The sequence below is a fragment of the Lactuca serriola genome, chromosome 2 (genome assembly GCF_051521515.1).
Source record: "Lactuca serriola cultivar US96UC23 chromosome 2, Lser_US96UC23_V15, whole genome shotgun sequence".
NCBI lineage: Eukaryota > Viridiplantae > Streptophyta > Magnoliopsida > Asterales > Asteraceae > Lactuca > Lactuca serriola.
This window is the reverse complement of record NC_136409.1, coordinates 54,486,183-54,498,399: the sequence shown is the minus strand read 5'-3', so window position 1 is coordinate 54,498,399 and position 12,217 is coordinate 54,486,183. Positions and strand designations below refer to the sequence as shown.

The 12,217-nt window shown below is 31.9% G+C and overlaps 1 protein-coding gene across 4 annotated transcripts; it reads left to right on the top strand.

Moving 5' to 3' along the window:
* Positions 1-762: 762 nt before the first annotated feature.
* On the top strand, positions 763-11,986 carry LOC145086250 (DNA glycosylase/AP lyase ROS1-like). Of its 4 annotated transcripts, none has more exons than XM_079023997.1 (18): positions 764-952; positions 1,498-3,052; positions 3,745-4,134; positions 5,176-5,266; positions 5,352-6,018; positions 6,123-6,202; positions 6,684-6,768; positions 6,854-6,945; positions 7,144-7,212; positions 7,316-7,435; positions 8,166-8,591; positions 9,513-9,549; positions 9,632-9,689; positions 9,849-9,988; positions 10,392-10,457; positions 10,569-10,683; positions 10,849-10,887; positions 11,681-11,986. In XM_079023997.1, exons 2-18 carry the CDS (start codon positions 1,624-1,626, stop codon positions 11,797-11,799), a joined length of 4,023 nt encoding a protein of 1,340 aa, XP_078880123.1. In that variant the 5' UTR covers positions 764-952; positions 1,498-1,623; the 3' UTR covers positions 11,800-11,986. The 4 variants fall into 4 exon arrangements, with proteins under 4 accessions (XP_078880126.1, XP_078880123.1, XP_078880124.1 ...); XM_079023998.1 differs by having other exon boundaries at positions 764-971; XM_079023999.1 differs by having other exon boundaries at positions 764-1,015.
* The last annotated feature ends 231 nt before the right edge of the window (positions 11,987-12,217 follow it).

Below are 12,217 nucleotides of genomic sequence, written 5' to 3'. Positions count from 1 at the left end.
ACAAGAATGTATAATACCTTGACGAAGCTGATAAGCAAAGAAAAGTAAAAAATATATGTACTTAAATAGTAGAAAAATGAATATTTATAACAATATATAGTATATAATTTAATTTTAAAGCAAAAAAATAAAAACTTATTTATAAAAATTAATCTTTTTAAATTAATAATTTCTTTTTTTAAATCTACTTACATGTCTACCTATCTAATATTTTTTTGTCACGTAACATGAATTCCCTACATAACATAAACTGCATTTCAATAACATTTTATATATTTATTTTAAAACAAAATTTTAATCTTATTACCAAAAATATTATCTTTGTAAATATGGTTTCAAATTATCTTATTACTCATTACGATTTCAATTTATTAATAGTGTCTTTTTTGTTTATTATTCGTTATTTATTTTTCATATATATAAGTGGATGATAAATTATTAAACTTTATTAATTAAGTATAAATTATTTTTCTATTACCTATTAAATACTTACAAATGACAAGGTTAATAAAAAAAATACAATATCATTATTCATGATTTTTTCTAAACTAGGATATACAATCAAATATAATTCTATTTATTAGTTATTAATATAAACCTAGTTATTAATTGTATGCAAAAGTAATATTTCGATTCCTAGAATTCATAAGCCTTGAGACTCATTATCACAACGCCACGTACGTTATTTAATAACCTTGCCCCTAATCATATTAAAATAAGAACTTTGCTATTAAAAGAATTTGCTGTTAAAGATTACTGCGAAAAAGAAAGCCATGAATAAAAAAGCCACTTCTCTTCTACTGTGTTTTCTTCTTGCTTCTAATCTTCTCCCACTCTCTCTTCTTCCATGTACATTCTACTTCCATTTTCATGGCTTATTTTTTCGCCACCGATCACCGACTGAATTAGATCTCCGGCAACAAAACCTACTCCAGCGACGACTCCGATCAACGTTAGCAGCTTTTTTCACCGTACTTCGTTTTTTCCAGCATTCGTTCAGATTTTCACACAAACTGTGTGTAAACTATGTGTTTTCGTTCTCGAATTTGTGTTTCTTTCAATTTATTAAACGGTCGGATTTCTGCAACTAAGTTTCATACTGTATGCGCGTTTTTTGGGAGATCTGTTGGTTGAAGGAGCTATTTTCGTGTGAAGTAAATGAATTTGACCAACACTTCCTCCCTAACTGAAATTTACTTCCGATTTTACAAATTCAAGCTTTCACATGATATTTTCCTAATTTTTCTCCCTGTTTTCTACTGAAGATTCTTTAGTTTTGAAGCTAAAACTTAAAATGTATAGAAAAAAATAGAAAAGGCAAACACAAATTTCGATGACCAGATAATCATGCACTTCTGTCGTTGAAAACTTCAGTTTCATCTGTATCGTTTTCATGGATTTCACCAAAATAATTGCGTAAACGAAGTCACATCAGTTCTATTCTCTTTCTGTCCAACTTTTATCATATTTCTATAAATATAATTTCTGTTTCTGTAGATAATGTTGCAAAAAGGAGTCGAATAATTGAAGGTACGGCACTGTAAAAGCTGAAGATGCTTTTTCCCCATTCTATTTTCATGAATTCTTCATAAAAATAGTTGGGGAAGAAGAACTGGTTTGATAATGGATATAGGAAGAGAGAGTTCATATGAAGGCTATCCAGTTAATGTTTGTTGGACTCAAACCACCCCTGCAAATCCAGATGTTTCAGACCCAAAATCAAACTGCAAAAATGGATCTGAAGAACAGCTTGATATGAATGCTGCCATGTATAATACGTTTTTGATGGATAATGTCTGGAAGAGCATTCCTTGTAGTGATCTGCTTGCACTTGCAGATGCTGCCATCACCACAAAAGTTTCCGGTGGTGGATGTGGCGGCATTGGTGGCGGTGACACCGGATTAATCATGCAATTTGGGAATCAAGATACTGTAAGCAGCAGCAGCAGCTTCACACAACAATGGCAGCCTGATGGAACCAGGTACTTATTTGATCTAAATTCACCACCAATTGCAACAGAACAAGAAGAATTAATCACAAGCATTTCCACTCAAGTAACACCAGTGACACCAAAGCAAACGATTAGAACAGATGAAGATAAAGAACAACAAGATGAAATGAGGTTTGATGTTGAACAATTACAGGATGATGGTTGGGAATTGGAGGTAAATGAGGAGTTTGAAGAGGGGTCAAGTGACGATTTTAACCTCAAGAAAACGCCACAACCGAAACAAAAAAGAAGAAAGCATAGACCAAAAGTGGTTACAGAAGGTCGACCAAAAATTACAAAAAAGCCATTGGCTTCCTCCACAAAGAGGAAATACATCAGGAGGATTGTAAATGAAACTATTACAGTTCCAAAAACTAGGAATTCATGTAGGAGAAAGATCAACTTTGAGGAAGAGGAGGATTTGCATACGGGAATTTGGTCAACCGAGCAGTTGACCGGAGACACAATACATGGAAGTCAAACCCTGGGCCCCATTACCCCAAACAAGTCAGAGAAACCCGAAAAGGGTATCAAGCACACATGGTCAAGAGCAAAACGACATATCAGTTTTTCACAAAAAGATGCTAGAAATGACACCAATGCATGTTTTAGCAATGGTGAAGAAGAAAGGGGAACAAAACGAGAATTTGAGTCTTTGGAAGCATATTTACACTTTCCTGAAAGTTACAAGAAAAAGAGAACCACAAAGTGTCGGAGCTCCATCACATCAAGGGCAATTTCGTCCATTTGGTTTCCAAAAAACGATAGTTTCAGCTTTCAAGCTCTTCGGTTTAAAGCTCGTGAAAGATCAACAGTTTACAAGCACATGTGGGGATTTGGTCATGTGGGAAGTGTCAGAAAGAAGAGAAGCAAGGGTGTAAAACGGATGCGTGATTTGGCTTCATTTGGTGGAATATGGTTGGATCATAAGAGAGCATTAACATGCATGGAAGCTCTTTCTGCTGATTTTGGTGTTAATATAGCAACAAAGAAACGAACAAAGAGAAACTCTATTGTGTCATCTTCATATCATAACCACTACTTCCTCACAAACCATCTAGGTACTAATCAATGTCTTCTTTTAATGACATCGATCTCATGTCAATGGGAAAAAAAAAATTGATTTTTTTAAAAAGATGGTATAGAGATTCGCTCTTGATCTGTTGTATGTGCAAAAGACATGAATGTCCTTTTCGTCCTCATCATTGGAAGTAGCCTAGCAACTTAGACTAGGAGTGATGTCAATGGGGTAAAATTTGCATTTTTTGTCCCACCCAAAAAGGTGGAACAAAGACTCCCTCTCGATCTCTCGTTTGTGCAAAAGACGTAAATGCCCTTATTGCCCTAATTATGACATTGTGGCCCTAGAAAGCTTGCTTGGCATGTGTTGGACTCGGACCGAGACTAATGTCAATGGAAAAAAAAATTCATTTTTTGTCCACCCAAAAGGTTTTGACTGCGACTCGCTCTCGATCTCTGGTCTGTGCAAAAGACGTAAATGCTCTCCTTGTCCTCATCATCGAAAGTAGCCTCGGAAAGCTTGTGTTTGATATACAAAGTGGACTAAAGATTCACTCTCTATCTCTGGTCTATGCAAAAAGACGTAAATGCCCTCCTTGTCCTCATCATCAAGAGTATCCCGGAAGGCTTATTTGTACTGCTTTTGGCATGTATTGGACTGAGACTACGAGTGAGACCGGTGTCAATGGGACAAGAAACTAAATCATTTTTTTTCTCTATTCACTTAATGCAGGTTTTGGATGGAAAACCGCATACGATATCAATTCACTCATAAATCAATTCAAGAATTTGGACATCAACAACCAAAGGGTGGAAAAAGATCGGCATGCACTTGTTCCATACTTGACAAGATTCCAGGAGAAGAATGGAATCGTTTTATATCAACAAGATAGAAGTCTTGTTCCTTTTGAAGATGATTATAATCCATTGAAGAGAAGAATTCCACGCCCTAAAGTGGATCTTGATGAGGAAACAAGTAGAGTTTGGAGACTTTTGTTGGAAGATATAAACAGTGAAGGAATAGATGGGATAGATGATGATAAGACAAAATGGTGGGAAGATGAAAGAAATGTATTCAAGGGGAGAGCAGTTTCCTTCATTGCAAGAATGCACCTTGTCCAAGGTGATGTTTTTTTTAATGAGTAAATTACATGAATGGCCCCTATGGTTTTGGGTAATTTGCGTGTTTGGTTCCTAACTTATTTTTTTAACTCGGAAGGTCCCTTCTATTTGTTTTTGTTACGCGTTTGGTCTCTATCTTACCTAAAAAGACTTATTTAAATAGGAAAAAATTGTGGGGTAGGTAAGGTAAGGTGAGGGGGTGGGATTGGGATTGGGGTGTGTTTTTTTAAATAAATTAAAAAATCAAGGGCAGAATAGTCTTTTTTAAGTAAGACAGGGACCAAGTGCGTAACAAAAACAAACAGTATGGACCTTCCGAGTTAAAAAATAAGTTAAGGACCAAACACACAAATTACCCTAAATCATAGGGACCATTCATGTAATTTACTCTTTATTTATTTATTTATTATTAACCATGCTGATAAAATAAAAAGAAATTAATTTTACTAAAGGATTAATGTCACAAATGGGTAATCAAGTATATGTGTTTTGATGTAAATAGGTTACGAATTATTTCTTTTTGTTCACAAAATACCATTAAATAAAGGGTTAATCTCATAAAAGAACTTATATAGTTTTATCTTGTGTTTTTCCGGATTAAACCTCAAAATTTATTTTTTGCCTGAAACAGACCTTGTATTTTTTTCATTTTCTTTGATCCGGCCCTTTTAGTCATTTTTTTCCAAAAAGAAATCGTAAAATGTGTCAAGAAAAACTAAAAAATTTGAGGGTTTATTCAGAAGTATCTAGAAGGTTGATGCTTTTTTCAGAAAAAAAATACAAAGTTGAGGGCTTTTTCAGAAAAAAATGAAAAAATACAAGGTTTTTTCAGACAATTTTTTTTGAGGTTTAATCCAGAAAAAACGCAAAATATAAGGTCTTCTATAAGATTAAACCTTAAAATAATGATATTTTATGCATGTTCATTACTTTAACTTTTAACATACTTAATCAGTTAAACCTATGGTTTTTGCACAAAAAAGACGTTAATGCCCTCCTAAGTCCTATCAAGACTTTTACCAAAATGAAAATTTTATTTCAGGGGATAGACGTTTCTCTTGTTGGAAAGGCTCAGTTGTAGACTCAGTTACAGGTGTTTTCCTTACACAAAACGTATCAGATCATGCATCAAGGTATAGACTAAATAAATATTATAAAAACTAAATACAAATTCATAACACTGAATTTTTTTATATATAAATTTGTTCATTTTTTCAGTTCAGCATTCATGTCTCTTGCTGCAAAATACCCCTTAAAGTCAAAAAGCATCCATAAACCCTTTGAAGAAGACAAATCAATCAAACCCATAAAAGAATCATGTGATTTTGATATAGAAGAATCCATCACATGGCATGAAGAAAATCCAGATCAAAAACTAGCTCAAGATCTTAATTCTATGACCCTAAAAAACTCTGATTCATATGAAGAAAAAGAAGTTGTTCATAGCAATGAATACATTGACCAAAATTCATTCCATGATCATAGTGGAAGTGAACAAAGTGAAATATCAACAGAATCTACAACCCAAGAAACACAGAATTTAAACTTAAACATTATCTTTAATCAAGAAACTCAAGAAAATAATTCTCATGTGCAAAAGGCTATTTCAGAAGTCACTGAAAACAACAACATTGAGGAAAGTTCAAGAGGTTTGAATGAAGATGGAAAGCTTGTAACAAAAAAGGGTAAAACCGGAAAAGAGAAAAAGATTAAAATCAATTGGGATAGTTTGAGAATTAAAGCAGAAATTAATCATAAGAGAGAAAGAACACCAAATAATATGGATTCATTGGATTATGAAGCATTAAGATTAGCAGATGTTAATGAAATTGCTGACACTATAAAAGACAGGGGTATGAACAACATGCTTGCTGAAAGAATTAAGGTACACCTTCATTGCATATATGTTAATGTAATAATGTCATTATTTTTTGTTTTGTTTTGACTAAAAATTTATTTAAAAAAAAAAAAAAAAAAAAATCTACATAGGATTTTCTGAATCGACTTGTAAGAGACCATGGAAGCATAGATCTTGAATGGTTAAGAGATGTTCCACCGGATAAAGCCAAGTAAGAAAAATAACATCAAATTTATATTACTTTTTTTTTAAATTACACGAATGGTCCCTATGGTTTGTGGTAATTTGCACGTTTGGTCGCTAACTTATTTTTTTAACTCGGAAAGTCCCTACAGTTTGTTTTTATTGCGCGCTTGGTCCCTGTCTTACCTAAAAAGACTATTTTGCCCTTGATTTTTTAAATAAACACACTTCCACCTCACCCTACCTACCTCATTCTATTTAAATAAATTAAAAAATCAATGGCAAAATAGTCTTTTAAGGTAAGACAGGACCAAACACGCAACAAAAACAAACTGTAGGGACCTTCCAAGTTAAAAAAATAAGTTAGGGACCAAATGTGCAAATTACCACAAACCATAGGGACCATTCATGTAATTTACTCTTTTTTTTTTTTTTCTAAATCTATTATGAATTACTGATATGTGACATAAGAAAATTAATGATATGAATTTATATTGTTTTGGTGTTAGGGAGTATCTACTGAGCTTTAGAGGTTTGGGGTTGAAAAGTGTGGAGTGTGTACGCCTACTTACACTTCATCATCTTGCTTTTCCGGTAAGAACTAAATAAATAAATAAAATCTATTTTTTTAAATTATTGTATTTTTCTAAAAATAAAAATTCTGCATGTGTTTAATTAGGTTGACACAAATGTGGGGCGTATAGCTGTAAGACTTGGATGGGTACCCTTACAACCACTTCCCGAGTCTCTTCAGTTGCATCTTTTAGAATTGTAAGCTTTTTAAAGCTATATTTGATGATGAGGATTAGGAGGGCATTTACGTCTTTTGCACAAACGAGTCCCGTTACTTTTTATTAGAGACAAAAAGTTGTAATTTTTGTCTTACTGCATGTCAAACACAGTACAAGTCTGTTTATAAAAACATTTGGGATTATGAACAAAAATTATAATGTTTATATTTTTTTACAGGTATCCGGTTTTGGAGTCTATACAAAAATATTTGTGGCCACGACTTTGTAAATTAGATCAAAGAACTTTGTAAGACAATTTACATATATTATAAAAAAACATATTTACATATATTATATAAAAAAAAAAAAATCATTACGTTTTTGGTAATCTTTTATGGCATGATTGATAGGTATGAATTACATTACCAGATGATTACTTTTGGGAAGGTTTTTTGTACAAAGAATAAACCGAATTGTAATGCATGTCCAATGAGAGGAGAATGCAGACATTTTGCAAGTGCATTTGCAAGGTTTAAGTTCATCCAACATCTCTCTTTTCTAATTCAAATATCCAACATTTTTCTTTTTTACAAAAAATTATTATGATGAGTCTTTTCACAACTTGCATAAACATAAAGGTCAAAACACCATTAAAAGACGTAAATGCCCTCCTCATCATCATTATTGAAAAATTGCAATTTTTGGTTTCACCCAAAAAGGTAGCACATGGATCTTGATATTTGTCTATGTAAAAGACATAAATGCCCTCCGCATCCTCATTATCGAAAAATTGCAATTTTTGGTTTCACCTAAAAAGGTAGGACATGGATCTCGATCTCTCGTCTATGTAAAAGACATAAATGCCCTCCTCATCCTCATCCGCATCATCAAAATTAGCCCTAGAAAGGTGGGACAGGATTAATTTCATTGGAACAAAAATTCAACTTTTTGTTTTTCCTAAAAAGGTGGGACATGGATCTTGATCTCTTATTTGTGTAAAAGACGCAAATGCCCTCCTCATCAAAAATAGCCCTAGAAAGGTGGAACAAGGTGGGATAGGGATATTAACGTTCATTGGACTTGGACTAATTTATCTTGTCTCTTTAAAAGACAAAAATGCCCTCCTCATCCTCCAAAAAGATGCCATAACCCATAACAGGATCTACTATAACATTATTAACCAAAAATCATATTTTTATGAGTTTCCCATGTTTTTTTTTGGTTCTCAAAATCTATCACTAATAAAAAAATTTACTACAGTGCAAGGCTTTCCCTACCAGCCCCAGATGAAAAAAGTATAGTAACAGCAACCGAAAACAAACCACCCACCGGAATCATCACCCACCACCACCTACTGCCACCACCAAACCACCACCTGCCGCCAGACTCTGACATCCAAAACCACCACCCTATAATTGAAGAACCAACAACACCAGAGACAGAAAAAATGGAAGAATTTGATATGGAGGATTTCTGTGAAGAAGAAGAAGAAGATTCTGAAGAAATCCCAACAATTAGACTTAATATGGAAGAGTTTACACAGAATTTGCAGACTTATATGGAAAATAATATGGAACTTGAAGAAGGTGACATGTCAAGGGCATTAGTGTCATTAACATCAGAGGCTGCTTCTATTCCCACACCTAAGCTTAAAAATGTCAGCCAGCTAAGAACAGAGCATCAAGTGTAAGTGTATACATGCTTTATCCTAATTGGAAAAAAAATATGTATTTACAAAAAAGGACAAACATACTTTCACCTTTTTTTTTATCGATTTAGTCATAACTATTTACTATAGTTATTAAACCATTAATGCCTTTTGACATTGGAAAGAAAGTTAAAATACAGAAAAACGCACTTTTATGATTTCACAGTTTATCATATTGTTTTTTGGGTTAATCTCATAAAAGACTTTATATTTTGTGTTTTTTCCCGATTAAGCCTCAAATTTAATTTTTTACTGAAAAAGACCTTGTGTTTTTTTTTTCATTTTTCCGAAAAAACCCTCAACTTTGTCTTTTTTTTTTTTTAAAAAAAACCCTCAACATTTTTTTTGAAAAAAAAATGACTAAAAGGGCCAGATCAGAAAAAAATAAAAGGTCTTTTTTCAGTCAAAAAATAAATTTGAGGCTTACTTTGGAAAAAACACAAAATATAAGGTCTTTTATGAGATTAACTGCTTCCAAATAAACCCTAGACTTTTTTAGATTTTCTCGAAAAAGCCCTCACATTTTAGAATTTTTTTTGGAAAAAAAAATGACTAAAAGAGCCAGATTAGAAAAAAATGAAAAAATACAAGGTCTTTTTCAGTCAAAAAATATATTTGAGATTTAATCAAGAAAAAACACACAATATAAGGTCTTTTATGAGATTACCCCTTATTTTTTTCCAATCAAACCATAAAAGTTTCAAACACATTTTCCAAATTAACCATTTTGACATGATATAACAGAGGTCAAAATTACTAACTTGGAAAATTTTCTGAAACTTTTATGGTTTGATTAGAAAAAATAAAGTATATAAGTGGTTACTTTTATTTATTTATTTATTTTTTAATTTACTGTTTATAATAACAACATATTTCTAACCTTTATATCAATGTTACAGATATGAGCTTCCAGATTCACATCCTCTCTTGGAAGGGGTAAGCATACATTTTGGAAAACACAATTTTTATTTTCATTAAATTATTTTTATTTTCAAACAAATGTTTTTCTAAATTCCAGCTGGACAAACGAGAGCCTGATGATCCTTGCTCATACCTCCTTGCAATTTGGACACCTGGTAAACTCCTACTATTTTACTTTCAATATTTTTCCTTATTTTGTATTTAAATGACAATGTTATAATTAAATAGATTTTTCAAAGTACAATGTTGTAATATGAAGAAATTAAAATTGCTATTTCTTCCATTTTAATTTTTTTTTTTTTTTTAAATAATAGGTGAAACTGCTGAATCGATTCAGCCACCAGGAGGACAATGTAGCTCTCAAGAATCTGGTAACTTATGTCATAAAGAAACATGTTTTTCATGCAACAGCATACGAGAAGCAAATTCCCAAACTGTTAGAGGAACACTCTTGGTAAATTACACTTTTACCCCTATGCTATAATTGTCATGTTTCCTAAAATTAACTGATCAAGGACTAAAAACATTAAGGAACAGTGAAATAGGGATGAAAATTGAAAAAAAAGAAAAAGCAAAAGGATTCCTTTTTGGACAATATTCGAATAATTCGATATGGCTCAGGGACCAAAAAAGTGAATTTATATCTGATTTATTTTTGTCCCTGTGCTATAATCGTTCGTATTTCCTAAAATTAACGGATCAAGGACTAAAAAAGTTAAGAAACAGTGAAATAAGGATGTAAATTGAAAAATGCAAAAGGATTCCTTTTTGGAGAATATTTGAATAATTCGATATAACTCAGGGACCAAATATGTAATTTATATCTGATTTGGATCTTATATGTATACAATGAATAGATTCCCTGTCGAACTGCAATGAGGGGGAGCTTCCCACTCAATGGGACATACTTTCAAGTTAATGAGGTAATTAATATCAATGTACTTTAAAAAAACACAATATGTCTTTGATAAATAAGATAAGTAAATAAAAATAAAATTTTGAATTTTTTTTTTTTTTTTTTTTGAAATGTGTAGGTGTTTGCAGATCATGACTCTAGCCTTAACCCAATTGATGTCCCAAGATCTTGGTTATGGAATTTACCAAGAAGAACAGTTTACTTTGGAACTTCCATACCAACAATATTTAAAGGTAAAAATGCATAATAGGATAAATAAATCATACAGAAAACGAATCAAAGTAAAAGTGTTTTTCTGTATTTTTTTTAATTCTTACAGAATATCAATGTAAAAAGTTGATATTAAAGAATTCTACCTATACTGACTGTGTATTTATATATCAATTTTTATTTACTAGGCTTGACAACAGAAGGTATTCAATACTGCTTCTGGAGAGGTATGTAGAGAGAGATAGTTTCTAATTTATATAGTTTAATAAAAATCTTTGACTAATAACAAAATGCCTAAATTACCCCTTAGTAAGATACATTCTTGATACGATAAAGTCCCAATATTTTGGGTTAGTTTACGGTTTAATCCCAACGTTTATATTTTGAACAGAAAAGTCCCGATTATCTAATTTTATAGAGTAAATTACACGAATGGTCCCTATGGTTTGGGGTAATTTGCACGTTTGGTCCCTAACTTATTTTTTAACTCGGAAGGTCCCTACAGTTTGTTTTTGTTGCACGTTTGGTCCCTTTCATACCTAAAAAGACTATTTTCCCTTGATTTTTTAATTTATTTAAATAAGGTGGGATAGGTAAGGTGAGGTGGAAGTGAGGTTGGGGTGTATTTATTTAAATAAATTAAAAAATCAATGGCAAAATAGTCTTTTTAGGTAAGATAGGGACCAAACGTGCAAATTACCCTAAACCATAGGGACCATTCGTGTAATTTACTCAATTTTATATAATAATCCATATTTTTTGCTGAAAAAAATAAGATTGTTTCGTTGATTTAGGCAAAATATAAAATAATCGGGTATTTTCTGTTTAAAAAAATAAAAGTTGGGATTAAACCGTAAAACTAACCCAAAATATTAAGATTTTATGGGAGATTCCTCCATTCGTGAACAACCAATCTCAAAAAAAAAAAAAAAAAAAAAGGTCCTTGATGCAGAAAAAAAATGCGTCATTATTAATTTATTTTAAAGAATAAATATTAAAACATATTGTGTCATCTTTTAGGGTTTGTTTGCGTGAGGGGATTTGATCAGAAGACACGGGCCCCACGTCCCCTAATGGCCAGACTACACTTCCCAGCTAGCAAATTAAAAAGATCAAGAGGAAGAAATGATGAAAATTAGATATAAATGGAAGGATGCACATACATTTGGTGATTAAAAAAAAATTTAAAAGGCTGACTAATGACATGGTTTATGGTTTAGAGATGATAGAGGCACATGACTAATTTGTAATAATAAAAAGATGGATAGTGTGTTTCTCCATTTGTAATTACTTTTAGTGATGTTAATGAGTTTTTTCTTCAAAGAACCTACTACAAAAACATAAAAGCATATTAGGGAAAATAGTAAAACATATTTTGCTTTGTTTTTTTTTTAACCCAAATAGGCGATTTACTTTAATTAAAGGCAATATACATAAAAACCATTATATTTCAGTTTGATTAATGAAAGTCATCCAATTTGGACAATTTTTTTTACTTCGGCCATAATGACATGCCAGCTATATAGTAAGTTATAGTGGTTATACTAGAAAAAAAAT